The 17953-nt window shown below is 40.3% G+C and overlaps 1 protein-coding gene across 1 annotated transcript in view; it reads right to left on the reverse strand.

The window, feature by feature from the left end:
• MFSD14B (major facilitator superfamily domain containing 14B) overlaps positions 1–17953 on the reverse strand; it is an 87942-nt gene that overhangs the window by 35323 nt on the left and 34666 nt on the right. The window contains exons 4-7 of the mRNA XM_004713922.2: positions 15559–15621; positions 15092–15187; positions 5662–5724; positions 556–683 (exon numbers count right to left, since the gene is read on the reverse strand). Of these exons, the coding sequence (XP_004713979.1) occupies positions 556–683; positions 5662–5724; positions 15092–15187; positions 15559–15621 (350 nt within the window). The remainder of the gene's footprint in view (positions 1–555; positions 684–5661; positions 5725–15091; positions 15188–15558; positions 15622–17953) is intronic.

Here is a 17953-nt window from a genome sequence, read left to right on the forward strand (position 1 = left end):
AATTCATTTGCAAATTCTGACCCATAGTCTATGTTTCTCTGTCTTTGGTAACTAAATAGAAATCAATTACACGTTAAATATTCTTTCCCTGTTCATCATGTTGAAGGGGGGTAAATAAAATCAAATTAAAATTCATATTATAATTTACAATAGACTATTAGTCTACTTTGTGTTAGTATAGCATACACAAAACGAACTCCTGCCTGTTGCTATATAAAGTATGTTCATAACAGTGCACCAACCCAATGAGCTGACAAAAACAATGCTTTTCAAAATCAACTGAACCACAACAGTGAGTGCAAGGTACCTTCAGTTCATTCAAGGGACTGAATTTGCATCACTGACTGTATGGCCACCAGAGCTGTCAGTAGACTATGTTATCTCTCTATTTGTTCATCTAAGCTTAATTTCATACTTCGCTTTGTAATGTCTTCTATAATTACTAAAGCCGTAAAATTAAGGCATAGGTACTACTGCTTTAAAATGGTTAAAAAGTGCTAGGCAGATACATTACTATCAAGTCACCCAAGTGGCAGAGGGTGTTGGATCTCTCACCATGGACTGATTCTCATCAGTGGGATTGGGAAGCAAGTAAAGAAGACTGTGCCGATGAGAAAGGGCTTCCTGCCCCATATGTCAGACAGGGCACCTATAAGTGGGGCGCTCAGGAAAGACAACAGACCCTACAGAAGACAAAAGAAACAAAGGTTAGATGTATCATTTGATCCCCCAATTACTTGCAATTTTCTTTTTTCAATTCTAATCCCAAAAACCATTCGCTCCAAATCATCTTGTTGGTTGTAAAACAGAAAGTAAAACACTAAATGAAAACTATTTGAAGGGCAATGAATGTACAAATGTGCTTTACACAACTGATGTATGTATGGATTGTGATAAGAGTTGTATGAGCCCCTAATAAAATGATTTTTAAAAAAACTATTTGAGACTGCAAACTAACTTTTAAAAATACTAGCTGAAAGGGGCTTCTACCCTGCCTGCTAAAGGAATAAACAAAGGACCCGCAAGAATAAGCAATGAACTCTGTGAGAAATGGCTTGGTAAACACCTTAACCTTGAAGCAGGCCCTAGTGAAAATACTGACGCAGGACTGTGCTCAAAGAGAATTCTGAGACATGCCGGCCCAGAGCCGCTGCCAGAAAAATGTGAAAGATGCGTGAGACCCACAGACAGATTGAGTAACTAATTAGAAAGTTGCTTGACCATCTGCAGAACAGTCAGCCCCTCACATTTAAAAGCACCATTTAAAAACTAGAAGCGTTCCCCTACCCAACGTCCATTCGCAACTCGCAAAGCCCCACCCCTCTGCGCTTCACTCATGGGACAAACATATTTTCTCTCTGCTTACGGTCCTCCTTCTTGCCTTTCAAGAAGGACCTGCTGCCTTTCTTTGGAAGCGTTTTTATGCTTTTATAAAACTGTGGCTTGGTTCTTTGTTGCTGCTGCTCGCTCTCTCTCTCTCTCTCTCTCTCCTCTCTCTCTGTGCATGCCTTATCTCTGGAGTCTAACAAACCATATGGGTCTGGAGCTTGCTAGTTCCCCAGGGGTGACAGCCCAGACACTGAACTTCACACTTGCAAAATTTGTAACTATGATATTAGAGTGGGAAGGGGTTTAAACACAAATCCCAAACACCTAGTTTTTTAGAAAACTGTAAAAAATATAAAATACACATACCCAAAGGTGCAGTTGGCCCTTAAGATGAATATACACCAAGCATATGGGAAGACACCAGGAACTTAATTTATTTAAACAAATATGCAAGGCATATCTAAAATGTGCAAAGTTCTAAGCTAACTAGTGTCTATAAGACATCCAAATGAATACAAAGTTCAAGGGGTCTGTATTTTAAAAGGTATCGACACAACGAGCACGTATACACGTTTAAAAGAAAAGTAGATTCTTTGTCAATCAATGTAACACGTTATATCTGCCTGATGAATTTATGATAAAGATAGTGTAACTTAAACAGAATTGAGAGTAAGAGAAGGGAGCTGAACAAATACCAAATAAATGAAAAGGAAAAAATGAGCATTTACTACGTAGCCACTGTTTGCTAGTCATTTTGTTAGCTGGCCTTTTCCATATAAATTACTCACCTCTGCTTAAAGTTCTGCAGAGCGGTCACGGATCTGCCACTTAGACCCTAGTGGAACCCAGGATCTCTCTTATCCCTTCATGTCTCATGTTCTGTCTCCATATAGAGCCACAAACCAGTTGCTAATGACAGAGAGAGACCCCATGTGTGTCAGGGAAGAACAGCGCACCAGAGGGTCCTCAACAGGAATTTTGGAAGAAGATCACCGGATCTTTCTTCTGAGACACCTCATCATCTTCAGTACTTAACAACTGCTTTCCAATCACTTGCTGGTGATCCATGCCTCGTTGAATGAGCTTTAGGATATTTCACAAGCACATAATTCCCTATGAACTTGACCATCGTGCCACATTTGCCACCTTGGATAAAAAGGCATCCAATACTTTCTCCTCTCACCATTTCACTCATCACTGGCTACTTTGCAGGCCACTCTCTCTTCTAAAACGCTCCTTCACCCTCGGCAACACTGTAGCTCAACGGTCTTCTGATTCCAGTCCTGTCTCCCTCTAATTTGCTCTCTACACTTTTGTTGTTGTTCTCTACATTTTTATCGGTGGCCATTATACTGAATAATGGGCACATACATGTCAATTATACTCTATTTTTTTGTTTGAATTTTCACATAGGGCCCACAAAAATCTAGCCTCCAAACACATTCTATGTGCTGGTTATATGCAATACTTCCGGTCTTCCATACAGACCATGTCTCTTCCTGCCAATGGGCTTTTGCATGGGCTCTTCCTATTCATGCAGACACCCCTGCATTTGAACCAAATAAGCTACTAGTCATTCCTCTTGAGGGTGAAATGCCCGAGGGTGAGAAGATGACTACTATACCCAAGTGGTGGATGTGGAAGTCACTGTACTTTGGTTCAAATTGCTATTTTCATACTTTCTCTGGGTTTTTTTTGTTTTTTGCTTTTAATGAGATGCAGGGATAGTTCAGCATGGATAGCTCTGGCTGAATGAATGAGAGAGAGTTACTGAGAATTTTATTGATTTTACCTCCAACCCTCATTGTTTGCATAACCACTTAAATTTTAATCCGTATAAGTCAATGATCCATGTGTTTTAGTCTAAAAAGTTGTTCTATGCATATTTACTATCCTTTTCTCAAAAGTATTTAAAATTCTACACTATCGACTATATTAATGATACCATTAATAGAATTACCATATGCCCCATGGGGATTATTTATAATACATCAATAAAATGATAATGAAGACTCTAACGTGGATATATATAAACCATATATGTATGGATTTTGAGCTCACACTTAATCATAAATCTAATATAAGAACAATTAGCTCTTATGATGAGCTCAACTAGACCTTTGCCCTCTTGAAGATCCACTGAAGACATGGGTACTATAGCAAAGTGTGATGAAGAAATCAGATGGGGCATAGCTATCAGAAAGAATAGTGTCAGTGGTCTTAAAAGCTTGTCTTAAAACAAGTACTTATCTAAGTAAGGTGTCAGCTAAGTCCACATGGAAGAAGTTTGTGTGATCCAAAAACTATAAATAATAAAATTCAAGACTGGAAAAGCTTAAATTCTGAGCACCTGGTCTGCAGAAGGCTATAGGTGACAGTGAGTTCCCACATGTATTAAGCCTCTGGTGAATTCCCCTTGACCATTGACCAGGTATGTGAATGGCCTTGCTATCAGACAGAGTGTATAAGAAAGTGAACCAATGTAGATGAAATTAAGCAAAAATATAGTATCTTATCTTTGCTCTCCCTTTTGATCCGTTTATAATTTGTTTTAATTGTTGATACAAGTGGGGGGGGGGACACAAGTATATGGTTATAAGCTACTTAAAAGAAGGCACTGCAATGGCACTGTCAGGTTAAGTACTGGGCTGCTAACCACTGCTAAGGTCAGTGTTTCACCCTAAGGACGTGCAACACAACAGCAAGGAGAACAGAGGAAGGAAGTCCCAAGGGAGTATCAAAAATAGACTTTGGGGCCAAGGCGTGGCACCCCAGCAGACTAGACCGGAAAACACTCCGAAAGGTCAACCAACAGACCATGAACTATTTACAGGCTTTTCTTTGTGTGCTCATCCCCTGATATGATCGCTGAAGACAAATGGGTGCATGAGCAAATGTGGCGAAGAAAGTTGATGGTCCCCGGCTATCAAAAGATATAGCGTCTGGGGTCTTAAAGGCTTGAAGGTAAACAAGCAGTCATCTAGCTCAGAAGCAACAAATACCATATGGAAGAAGCACACCAGCCTGTGCGATCACGAGGTATTGAAGGGATGAGGTACCAGGCATCATCAGAACAAAAAATCATATCATTGTGAATGAGGGGTGGAGTGCAGAGTGGAGACCCAAAGCCCATTTGTAAGCCACTGAACATCCCCTTACTGAAGGGTCTTGGGCAGGAGATGAGCCAGTTAGGGTGTGATGTAGCAACGATGAAAAATACAACTTTTCTCTAGTTCCTAAATGCTTTCTCCCCTTCCACTATCATGATCCCAATTCTACCTTACAAATATGGCTAGACCACAGGATGTACACTGGTACAGATAGGAACTGGAAACACAGGGAATCCAGGGCGGATGATCCCTTCAGGACCAGTGGTGATACCGGGAAGGTGGAGCGAAGGTGGGGTGGAAGAGGAGAATCGACTATAAGGATCTACATACAACCTCCTCCCTGGGGGACGGACAACAGAAAAGTGGGTGAAGGGATATGTTGGACAGGGCAAGATATGACAAAATAATAATTTATAAATTATCAAGGGTTCATGTGGGAGGGGGAGCAAGGAGAGAGGGGGAAAAATGAGAAGCTGATGCCAGGGGCTTAGGTGGAGAGCAAATGTTTTGAGAATGATGAGAGCAATGAATGAACAAACGGCTTTACACAAGTGATGTATGTATGGATTGTGATGAGTTGCATGAGCCCCTAATAAAACGATATTTTAAAAAGACTATACTAGATTCATAATAAAAGGTTTAAGTTATAACAATAAATGTATTGTTAAGCACAAGGTAAAATTATGCATAGATTGACTGGGACATAAACCTTCTATCTATACATATTACTATACAGTGGGACTGGAACATACCATTATATTTCTATTCCTTATTTATAAGCTTTTCTGCTAAATGCCACATTAAAACTTAAATAATAAATTATGGCTAATGAAATGAAGGCTCAGCAAGCTGTAACTAGCTTCCTTCTTCCGCCGTCTAATCTAAGAGGAACTCAGCAGCATTTGTCTACCTTACTTAGTTGATATCTTACTTAGCTGATAGGCAGAACATTAAAAGTTCACATAGTACTGTAAAGCTCTATAAACTACTGTGAACAGGTTAACAAAAATGAAGTCCTATAAAATATTACACTCCTAGTACCAGTAATCTATTCCACGCTTTATGGATTTGCGTTGATTTCGTTAACCCAGCTAAGAATATACACCTAAGTATTTAGTACAAATAGTAATCATTTCTCTGCATCTTGCTTAAACTTCTGAGCTTAACTACAACCCAATCCCTGACTTTGGTTCATTGTGAGCCAAATAAAAATTGCTCTTACCTTTACACCTTGAACAAGACCATTCATGAGGAATGTGTGTTGAGGAAATGTTTCATGTACAACCTACAAAATGGAAGAAAGCGTTAAGAAAAACGCAAACTAAAGTAAAAGATTTGTGTCGCTATATTAATGGCAGGTTAGATAAATGAGATCAACCTTGTAATACAGTCCTAAAATATGCACACACACAAATGAAAAAAACTCAAAGGCAAAAACATAAAATAAGGCAAGAACTCAAAGAGGTAAGCTAAATTCTCAAATTTATGACACAAAAACATCTGTAGTAAATTGTTACTTTAAACAAGCACTAAAGGTGAGGTGAATTATTTCATATGGCTCTTCTAGCTATAGTCTTTGTAACTCCCTCAAATGACTACATTAAACCATACAAAGTGGGTGCTTTCTTCTTTTCCTGATGCATCTGGGTAAGAAAAGGTGGGAGAAGATGGTGATGGATTGTATGATGTAGTTGTGAGTGATTGCTAATAGGATAAATGTGACTACAAAAAATAGTTGGAATTCTAAGTGGGGTCTGGCCAATTTTGCCAATAATTTATACCAATAAGCTATCTTAGAAGCAGAGAGGAGGATCTCTCTAGCAAGAAGAAGTGGAGGAATTCATTTGTACCCTGAGATGCCTGCACATCAAACCTCCTCAGGGCGGGAACAGAAAGTTGTGTCACCAGATATGAGTTGGTGTTGGCATTTCACCCTGTTTTCTCCTTTTGAAGTCAGTGTGGCAAAGGTGCAGCCAACAGCCAAAGCACGAGGCAAAGCACTGGGTTTCCTGACCAAGGTACAAGCGAAGCTGAATGTCTTCAGACAAAAGACGGGGTGGTAGAGTACTGTGCCTACAGGTACTTAATTGGGGGAGCTAAGTTTGCTGATCCATGGAGTTTTATAGCACCTTTGGGCTGAGACTTACAGTGGAATGTAATGGAGTTTCCTTTAGCATCCACCTGCAATACTAAAAGAGTTTTGTAAGAGTTTTGTAACAGTTGGACAAGCAGCACAGAGGCTAAAAGGCCTTATGACTTAGGGTCTGAGGATCAGAGAGGCATGGCTGTGGGTGTGCCTGAGAAGAGTTACCTTTGGCCAGAACTATCTCCTGAGCATTTCTGATACTAAATTATAACATTTGGTGTAGTGGTTACGCATTGGGCTGCAATCTGCAAGGTGGCAGTTTGAAACCACCAGCAGCTCCTCAGGAGAAAGACTGGGTTTTCTACTCCTGTAAACAATTAGCCTTGGAAACCCACAGGGGACTGCTATGAATCAGCATTGATTTGCTGGCAGTGAGTAATTTTAATGACCCCATATTCATGAGTAGGGTCTGTCAGTTCCGTGTGGCCATTGCAATGAGTTCGTGAACTCAGCAGAGACATTGAGGGTGGCATAGGATGGATGGCTGGTATCAGAATTGATTGGAGGGTGGAGGTAGGTCTGTCCCCTGCCTCTTAAGAACAGGCCTTGAGCTGGTACTGCATTTCATCCTGTTTCCTCCTTCTGAAGTAAGAGGAAATCACACACCACCTCTACATCATGCAATCTCAAGCTTTGTTTCTAGCACCAAGACGATTTTCCAAGGTCTATTTCTTCTTCTTTGTTTCCAACTTTTGCATTCCAATCGCCAATAATTAATCAGTGCATTTTGATTGCTTGTTTGCTCAATTTCAGACTGAAGACATTGGCAGAATTCTTTAATTATTTCAACCTTAGCTTTAGTGCACGTGATAATTAGATGATATTATGTTAACTTCAGTTTTTATGAAAGTGTTGGAGTGGAGTCCAACCTGTCAATCAGGTCACAGCCTGAGGATGGCTCCATGGGGTGTGGCCTTCTTCCATGAGAAACTAGAAACCTCCCTCTCTCTGCCACTTCACCTTGCTGCTTGTTGGGACTCTGCCTCCAGGGATTGCACCATGCGGACGGCCCGAACCTGAGGGCTGTAGGCACCCTAACATGTTTCCACATACTTGGGATCCACCCGGCTCTGCACCCACTGACCTGGGATGTTCCTGCTTCACTTTTCCGTGTCACGGGCCTGCAGCCACATAAATCTGAAGATGGACTTATGTGCTAGCACGTGACTTACAGACTTTAGCTGTACTGGGCTGGGATGACTTTTTGATAGATAATTATTTCTTGATATACAGCTCTTTCTTATACATAGATGAGAGACACTGGATTTGTTTCTCTAGACTGCATCCACATACCATACAAGTCAATAGTTCAACCATATCAAGAAGAGTTGTACAATCTTTACCCCCATCAATTGTAGAACATTTTCCTGGAGCCTGTACTCATTGTTATTCATGTAACTTTTTTTCCATTTTAGCAAAAATATACATAACACAACATTCACCAATTCAACAACTTCTACATGTATAAATCAGTGCCACTGATTATACATTATGGGCTATACAACCATTACTGTTATCCCTCTCCAAATTGTTTTACCACCAATAAAATGAACTCAATGCCCCCTATGCAGACTCGTCCTCCTTCACCCATGGTGACCACTGGTCAAGTTTGGTTTCTTTTTTCTCCAGTAGTGCTCTTGACATAATATTCACATACCATACGCTTCCATAGTTAAACCACTTCTAAAAAGAGTTGTATATACATCATCAAAACCAGCTCTAATGCGCCCTACCCCCTCTCGCATCCACTGATCACGCTCCAAGCCCTCCAAACCCCCCCTCCCCCACCATCCCCGCCATCCTGGCTGATTCCTTCTTTGTTGTCTGTTCTCAGTCTGAAAGTTCTGCTGAAACATGTTCACCTTGGGTGACTCAGCTGGCATTTGAAATGCTAGCGACATAACTTTCTAGCATTACACAAGCCATCACAGTCAACAAATTGACAGACAAGTTGTGGGTGGCACTGTAGGATAAGCATAAGGCTAATTGCAAGGTTGGTAGTTCAACCCACCAGCCATTCTGTGGGAGAAATATGACTGATACAAGTCAGAATGGACTGGGTGGCACTGGGTTTGATTTGGGCTAATGAGACTAATCAGATAAATGTACTTCTGAGGAAACGCCTGCAGCCACTCAGAATCCCGGAAATGTTTAGACGTGTTTTCTCAGCAATAAACTTGTGCATATTTGAAAACGGTAACCCTAGCAGCAATACTTTTTTACTTAACCATATATGTTTGCCGAATGAGTGAAGGCGTAGGCATGTATTTTGAGAGCCGGTTAAGAAGAAATAAGCAAATTGAATGTGGCAGGGAATTGGTTAAGAGCATTCTTAGAATTGCACAAATTAATAAAACAGAAAATGTCAAGTATTGGTGAGGTTATAGCCAGAACCCTCATCACTGCTGGTGGGGGAATGTAAATTAAATAATGTTTCTAGAAAGTGAGTTAACTACGTATTTTGGTGTGCTATAAAGATCAAAAGACTAAGGGATCAGTTAGCAGGCATTAAAGAACAAAAAAATCATATCATGTGTGCTCACTTCCCCAATACGATCACAGAAGACAAATGGGTGCATAGGAAAATGTGGTGAGGAAGGCTGATGGTGCCCAGCTATCAAAAGATGTAGCGTCTGGGGTCTTAAAAGCTTGAAGATAAACAAGTGTCCATCTAGCTCACAAGCAACAAAGGTGACATGGAAGAAGCACACCAGCCTGTGTGATCACGATGTGTGGAAGGGATGAGGTATCAGGCATCAAAGAACCAAAAATCATATCATTGTGAATGAGGGGGAGTGGGGACCCAAAGCCCATCTATAGGCAACTGGATATCCATTTACAGAAGAGTCGCGGGGAGGAGACAAGCCAGTCAGGGTTCAGTGTAGCAACGATGAAACATACAACTTTACTCTAGTTCCTAAATGCTTCCTCCCCACCCACTCATGATCCCAATTCTACCTTACAAATCTGGCTTGACCAGAGGAAGTACACTGGTACGGATAGGAACTGGAAACACAAGGATTCCAGGACGGATGATCCCTTCAGGACCAGTGGTGAGAGTGGCAATACCGGGAGGGTGGGGTAGAGAGAGAGAACCGATTATAAGGATCTACATATAACCTCCTCCCTAGGGGACAGACAACAGAGAAGTGGGTGAAAGGAGACGTCGGGCAGTGTAAGATATGACAAAATAATAATTTATAAATTATCAAGGGTTCATGAGGGAGGGGGGAGCGGGGAAAGGGGGAAAATGAGCTGATGCCAGGAGCTTATATGGACAGCAAATGTTTTGAGAATGATGAGGGTAACGAATAAACAAATGTGCTTTATACAATTGATGTATGTATGGATGTGTAAGAGTTGTATGAGCCCCTAATAAAATGATTAAAAAAAAAAAAGATTAAAAGCCCTGGTGGCATACTGGGTTCCACCACGGACTGCCAGCCAGAAGGATAGTAGTACTAAATGATCCGCAGCTTCATAAGAGAACGATGGGGCTTTCTACTCCTGTAAAGACTATCTCAGAAGCCCACCACCCAAATCTGTTCTGTTCTATGCATTGAAATCGACTCAATGACTGTGACTTTGGTTTGAGTTTTCATGTAAATATTCAATCTATGGTTACCATTTTAAGTTTTTCTTCTCTAAAAAAAATGTCTAGGCCTTATTATTGGTTCCTGTTTGCTTTATATAAATACTTCACTTGGACTGGGTCCAAAAGAAATTAGATTGAATCCAATATGAAAATCTGAACTGTGTCCAAAACAAGTTTCAGGTAGATTTTTAAATTAGCTGAACCAAGTCTAAAGGATCTGAGATCTCTCTGAAATTTGGACAAATTTTTAAAACTGGGGACCTAAAACTTGTTTTTGTTTCTGTAGAAAAGGATCAACCATACCTAAATCAGTGTGATACTACCTCAGACAACTGGGAATACAAATCCTATATGACTCAGTAATCCCTCTGCTAGCTATATACTATAAAAAAGTAAGAGCCATCACACAGACATATGCACATCCATGTTCCTCACAGCAATGTTTATAATAACATGAAGATGCAAACAACCCAAATGCTCATTAGTTAGTACAAGAATGAATAAATAAACTCATAAATACATACATTAGAATATTACGTATTGCTAAAAAAAGCAAGGAAACCATGAGCTACTTCATAGGTAGACGGATCTGGAGAACATTATATGGAGTGAAATTAGTCTGTCACAAAAGGGCAAATACTGTATGAGACAATGGTTCTAAAAAGAAATCAAAGGTTTTCATGCCAAAAGAAATCCCCTGTGAGAGTTCTGGAGGTTGGGGACAGGGAAGCAAAAGAGGTAAAATGAAGCAATAGGTTGGAAAGTAGATAGACATTAACTTGGGTGAAGAGGAAGAAAAGAAATTAAAAGTACGGAGTAGAGCAAACTACTAATGGGGTTAAGAAACCAAATAATTGAATACAATAGAAAATTGACATCTAAAATGTAAAGCCTAAATCACAACAGGAGTATTGTTACATTCTTCTCAAAAATGGTACGTTAACGCCTGCTACTATCTTTCTAGGAGCTGTCTTTCTATTTCCAATTACGGTAGGTTAGGGTTTTCTGTATGTAACTGCAGGCTCTATCATGGTTGTCGTTGTTGTTGTTGTTAAGCGTTGTTAATAAGTCAGTTCCAACTCACAGTGACAAAAGAGCAAAATACTTCCAGGTCTTGTACCATCCTTACAATTATACCTATGTTTCAGCCCATTGTTGCAGCCACTGTTGTCAATCCATCTCTCTCGGTTGGTGGACTGGGCCATCCTCTCTGTTGCTGCCCCTCTATTTTACCAAGCATGATGTCCTTCTCTGGGGATAGGCTTCTCCTGATACAAATGTCCATAGTTCATGAAGCAAAACCTGGCCATCTGTGCTAATACATTCTTTCTTCATTTCATTTGGAATTCTTATCATAGAATAATCAAGATGACTTCAGTAATTCTGAAAACTGCTGAGCTACTAGAACAGATTCCATACAGTTACATCAGAAAGTTACTAGACCACTTGTTACTGGAAAGCTGTATCAAAGATGAGATAGCTCATATGACTTTCTTTGGAGGGACTTGTTTCTCTTTAGCATTTGTTTGCCTAGTTAAACTCAGAGTTATGATTTTGTAGATGACCAGGCTTTTTTTTTATTGTTAAGATAGAAACAATGTTCTTTGTAGCTTTCTACATTCTAAACAAGACAGAAATCTACTGACACAGACAATCCTGTGAAAGCTCAAACGTGTACGAGGAGAAAAACAGTCAAAAAAGGAAAACTCAAATTTAGTGAAATATGGGAGAACTCGAACCAGATATGATGCCGTTTCCCCCACGTCTCTCAAGTTTTCCACCTATGGCTGGGCACAGTCCTAGCACTTCCTATCATGGGCTGTTAGTGGGAAGATATCTGGAAATGAAAAGAGAAAATTGCTTGCAGGTTCAGTTTTTGAAAGAGCAGCTTACAGTCCTGTATATTACATTTATAGATGGGGCATCGAGAAACGAAAGAAGATGATATCACTGTGCTTTAGAAATTTAAAATTAATTATCATTCAGTAAAATATAATTAGGATAAAGAAAGTTTGGAGGACAGGAGAAATTTACAGAGTTTTTAATAATATTCTTTGCTGATACAATCATTCAAGCCATCAATTCTTCTTCGGCTTTCCTTATTCACTGTTCAGCTATCCAGGCATATGAGGGAACTGAAAATATCAGTGCTTAGGTCAGGTGCATCTTAGTCTTCAAAGTGACATATTTGCTTTAGAACACTTTAAAGAGCTCTTTTATAGCATGTTTGACTAATGCAATAAGTTGCTTGATTTCTTGACTGCTGCTTCCAGGGGCATGGGTTGTGGATTCTAGCAAAATTACGTGTATCTTTGATAACTTCAATCTTGCCCTGCCCTCAGCACTGCTTGGGCAAACTCTTTAGCCAGTAAGTACCCAGATGCACCTCACTCCGCCAGGAAGCTTCCTGCCTGCGGGCATTCAGTTCTTACTCTGGGTCAGCACATCCACTCTAACCACCTTGCTCTGTGGGCCAACAAGGGCAATCTCATGCCAGTGTCCTGGTTCGACTGCCACCATGTCTCTGCTGCTGCTTCTCCCCATCTTGCATTCTCTGGTGTTACAGCCCTCTTTCTCTGTCTTCCGAGTCTAGGAGATTCTCAGCACAGGGAGCCTGGGCGGAAAGGATGGGCTCTATTTGTAGCTCTTCTTCATAGTAGTACTGAAGTCCTCTCCTTGCTGCCTCTGAGACCACTCATATTAAGCCTAATGGGATGACAAAACTGACCAATGCCCCCACTAGGGTTCCATACACCTTACTTGCATGTTTTCAAAAGAATGTCATTCACCTATTTGCATTTAGTAGGCTGTCCAATCCCCTTGTTGGGCACAAGTCCCTTATTTGCATACTCCACCTAACCTTTCGGTGGGAAGTACAAGATCATGGCTAGAAAGGGCATGTCGAAGTGATACCAGCACAGTATATGCCTAGATCTACACACGATTTGAATAAATATACAAATCAAAGAACATGGTTTGCTTTCTTGTCCAGACGTACAAAACTGAAAAGAAATACTTCCTGGATGTTTATGAGGTTGGAATCTTAATAAAGAGAAACAAAAAAGTACCCTACCAATGGCAGACAACTTTTGAGACATGGAACAACAAGGCAGTTCCACCAAGTTATGGCTTTCACAGGATTTATTTTAAATTTATAGCTCAAAGGAGCTGAAAAAGAAAATCAGAGAGCACAGCATAAAGTTAAAAAAAAAAAGTGACTACTTACCTTTCTACTAAAAGTACAGCTTAAAGAAACACAGTCACCAAACCAAGGTGAGTGAGTTGATTGCAACCCTAGGTAGAGTTTCCAAGGCTGAAAATCCTGATGGGAGCAGAAAGTCTCATCTTTTGTCCACGAGGCAGATGGTGGATTTGAACTATAGGCTTTATGGTTAGCAGCCCAATGCCTAACCCGGAGCACTAACTTATTTGTGCCTGGAACATAGATATTTGTTCAGAGAAAATATTGACTATAAGGCTAGCAGTCATAGCCAGTGCACCTCAAGCACAACCACCACTTGTTGATCAATGGAAGCCTGTACATGGATATGATACCGAAGAGGTATCAGCAGCACTTCCACCCCAAGACAGACTAGGAAGGAAGATCTTGAGGCTCTACTTCTGAAAAATCAACCAATGAAAACCCTATTGATCACGCAGTCTTCTCCCATTATACATGAGGTCACAACGAGTCATGCACCAACATACGTTTTAAACCTAATTTGTGAATAAGTCTTACTTGTACCAAATAAGATTCGTTGGTAAGACAAAAAAAATAAACAATTTTTTAATGCAAAAATGAAACAATCGAATTAAAGAATTTTCTTACAATTTCTTTTTAAATTTTTAAGTTCTTAGAATGATCACTTTCATTATAACAAAGCACTAGCCAATCTCCTGAAGAAGTCATGGTGCTGTAATGTTCAAATGCTTTCCTGTTCACTAGTGGTTTGAATCCACCAGCCACTACCCAGAAGAAAGGTCTGCTTCTGTAAAGATCATGGCCGCGGAAACCTGATGGGGAAGTTCCACTCCAGCCTATCCCGTTGCTAGCAATTGGAATCAACTCAGGACCAGGGGCTTCAGAGAAAATACAGAATTGTCCTTTGGCAACTGAGTTTTCCCTTCGGCATACCGTCTCTAAGCTCCAACTACACTATAAGTTCCCAAACTTATTTGGCCTTCCACTCACTTTTCAAAACAAACAAACATTACCCAGCAACCCCCTGACAATTAAAAGCTTTTGTAACCTACACACACACACACACACACAAATGTAAGTATGGTAACTGCTTTTGAAGCCCACCTGGATCATTCCACAAGACTACCCCACAGGTGGCAGTATCACTCAGGCTGGGAAACACTGATGTACTGTACACAGCAGCATGAATTTATTGCTGTGGAAACCCTACCCGGAATCAATGTGATTTGATCCTATGGGGAAAAATGTAAACAAGCATTTCAAATCGTCTTGGATTCTAAGGTTTTCCAGAGTCATGGAGGCTAGATAAATCCAAGAAACCATGGCCCTAACATAATCTTTAAATTTTAAACTAAAAATAACACATGAAGTCTTCTTAAATCGAAACAGTAGCTTAGCTCAAATAGTAAAAAATGTCTGTCTTGAACAGTGTGCTTTTAATCCAGATCTACCTATGTGGAATCAGACTGACAACAGCAACTGGCAGATTAGATAACAACCTTAGGAGACTGTAAGTTGATGCTTCCGGGTAACAAACAACTCCAACCAGGAGGTTGACAATGGTCACACACTAACTCAAAGAATGTAACCAATGTCACTGCACGTGGAAGTGTTGAAAGGGGGAAGGTTTCAAAAACATTGAAATATATAAAATTTTTAAAAAGATTTTTCTTGTGTACGCACAAATGATCTAGTTCAGTGATACTTACAGTTAACATTGGAGTTGTCAACAGGCCCCATGCAAAGAATTCAAGGAAGATGACGATGGCAGCATGGTATACACTTGGTTGGCCAAGGCCTTGTAGCTAAAAAAAGAGAGTTATTATTAAAAATAGTAAACAGACATAAGAAAATCAGTGTCTTAAAAAAGGTCTCATAAAAAACCATATCTACTCGAGTATAAGCCGAGTTTTTTCAACACATTTTAAATCAGTTTTTGTGGTAAAATTAGGTGCCTCAGTGGATATTCAGGTTGGCTTATACTCGGACTATATACAATAAATCAAATTTGGATTTGTTTATATTATTCCTTTGTGCTACCCTTGATTCTTTTGCTCCTCGAATAATAGTGGTTGCAAAGATGATATATTTTCACTTGTCTAGTCAATGCAGAACACTGGAGCTTTGGTGAAAAAAATCAACCAGCTCTTCAAAAGACCGAAGTTCAAGGACCTACCGGTAATTCTGCCCCCTTTTTAATGTACTCTTCAACAACATGACAACTCCAGGTCTTAAACTTCTTTAAACAAGTAATTAAAAGATTGGCTTAGTGGCATACAGGTCATATCTCAAAAGAATCAGAGGTAGCAGAGATGATTTACATGAGTTCAGGAGGGAGTGGGCAGTAGCAGGGAATATAAAAACCAAGTCAAGCTTAAAACTGCATTCCATAACTTAAAAAAAAGCCTCACTTCTATCAAGTCGATTAAGAATCATAGCAATCCTATGGGACCAAATAGAATAGCCATGGTGGGTTTCCCAGGCAATAAACCTTTATGGGGGCAGACAGCCTCACCTTTGTCCTACAGAGTGCCTGGTGGCTTCAACCTCCTCATCTATCATTTAGAAACCCAATTCATACCTCACTATGCCATCAGGGTACCTTATCCAATAACTAACAGTGACAAAACAAAGTGGTTTTTGGTTTTTTTTAAGACTGTCCATCCTGCTAGCTTTCTGCAGACATCACTTGGTGAATCCTGAAGTAAAAATCTAAAATTCCTTTCAATGTAATATTCTTTGACTCTTGACAATGCTACACAAAACAAATACAGATTCAGTACATTCCCTACCTATCAAAACACCAAGGGAGCTGTCCACAGAAATCCAGGCTCCCGCAAAACCCACTGAAAGCTGATAAAGCATGGGAAGCACTTACTGGTCTATGCCAGGAAATCTGGAAGACAGCGACGTGGCCAACTGACTGAAAAAGATTCCTATTTGTATGTACTTCAAAGCAAGGTGGTCCAACAGAATGCTCAAATTATAGAGCAGTATCATTAATAGCACATGCAAGTAAAACTCTGATGAAGATCATCCAACAACACATTTGTAGCAGTACATAGACAGGAAGCTGCCAGAGGTTCTGGCCAGATTCAGAAGAGGATATGGAACAAAGGCTATCACTGCTGACATCACATGGATCTGGGTTGAAAGATGAAAATATCAAAAAGATGTTTACTTGTATTTTATTGACTATGCCAAGGCATTTGACTGTGGATCATAACAAACTATGGATAGCTTTGAGAAGATGGGAATTCCATATGCCTGTTCAATTTTTCCTCTTCCACTCATGCTGTGCTCTGCCTTTGCGGACTCCAACTTGTCTCTGTAAACACTGCCCAGCTTCCCATATAAAAAAACGAAAACCCACTACCATCTATCAATTCTAATCCATATAGAACAGAGAACTGCCCCTTTGGGTTTCCAAACCTTTACATCTTTTAAGGGATGCAGAGTGCAGAGTGACTGGTGAGTTCAAACTAGTGATCATATGATTGGCAGCTCAATGTGTAACCAACTAGCCACCATGAGTGTCTATACAGCTTCCTTTGACGTCTCTTAATACTGAATTCTTTTTCAAATATTTCTTACCTTTTTTGTCTTATCATGCAATTTGTGGGTTTGAATTGTTCCCATACTCAAAATTACAGTGGTAAATTAATATAACTTAATATCGGAAAATATAGTGGAATACCCTAAGAAACTAGATCTGATGTGGACTAGCCTATGCAATTTCCTGAATTAGCACTCCACATAACCCCAGAAACAGACCTAAAAAGCATGATAACAAGAAAAAAAATTTGTTGTTGTTAGAACATGCTACACAAATGTATTTGACTGTGTGAATCATAACAAACTATGGATCGCCTTGAGAAGAATGGGAATTCCAAAGCACTTCTTGTGCTCATGTGTAATCTGCATATGGACCAGCATGCACTTGTTCAGACATGTCAATGGGATGCTGCATGCTTTAAAATCAGGAAAGTTGTGTCAGGGCTGTATCCTTTCTCCATACTTATTCAATCTGTATGCTGAGCAAATAGAGAAGCTGGGTGTATGGCCGGATCAATACCAGGCCAGCTTCTAGCAGCAAGTGATCTTGAATCTCCCCCACCCATGAGGAGCTGACCAGAACTAGCTGAAACAACTAGCAGCGAGTGACCTTAAATCTCCCACACACACCTGGGAGCTGACCAGAGCTGGCTAATGGCCCGTTTTATTCTCGACCCACCGCTCTGCATCCAGCAAGGCCCGTTTGGCTCAGTGCTCACTTTGTTCTCAGCCTGTCACTCTGCAACCAGCACAAATACACCCGAAACCACGAAGACACCTTACATTCCAGAAACCCAGACAAACCTGTATCGCCCAATCCCTGACTACTTTACCTTATATAGACTCAAGACAGCCCAGTCACATGTTCCCTGGCCATATAAGCACCACCCCTATAGCCTGGAGCGCAACTCCCTCGGACGGACACTATGGATCGTGGGAATTCACCCAGGCTGGGTTTTTCTCCCCAATAAAGCCTGTTTGTTCTAATTCAACTGATTTGGTTTCTGGCACCTCTC

This window comes from Echinops telfairi, unplaced genomic scaffold, assembly GCF_000313985.2.
Source record: "Echinops telfairi isolate 266 unplaced genomic scaffold, ASM31398v2 ScPeMD7_1;HRSCAF=3_0, whole genome shotgun sequence".
NCBI classification, from domain to species: Eukaryota; Metazoa; Chordata; class Mammalia; order Afrosoricida; family Tenrecidae; genus Echinops; species Echinops telfairi.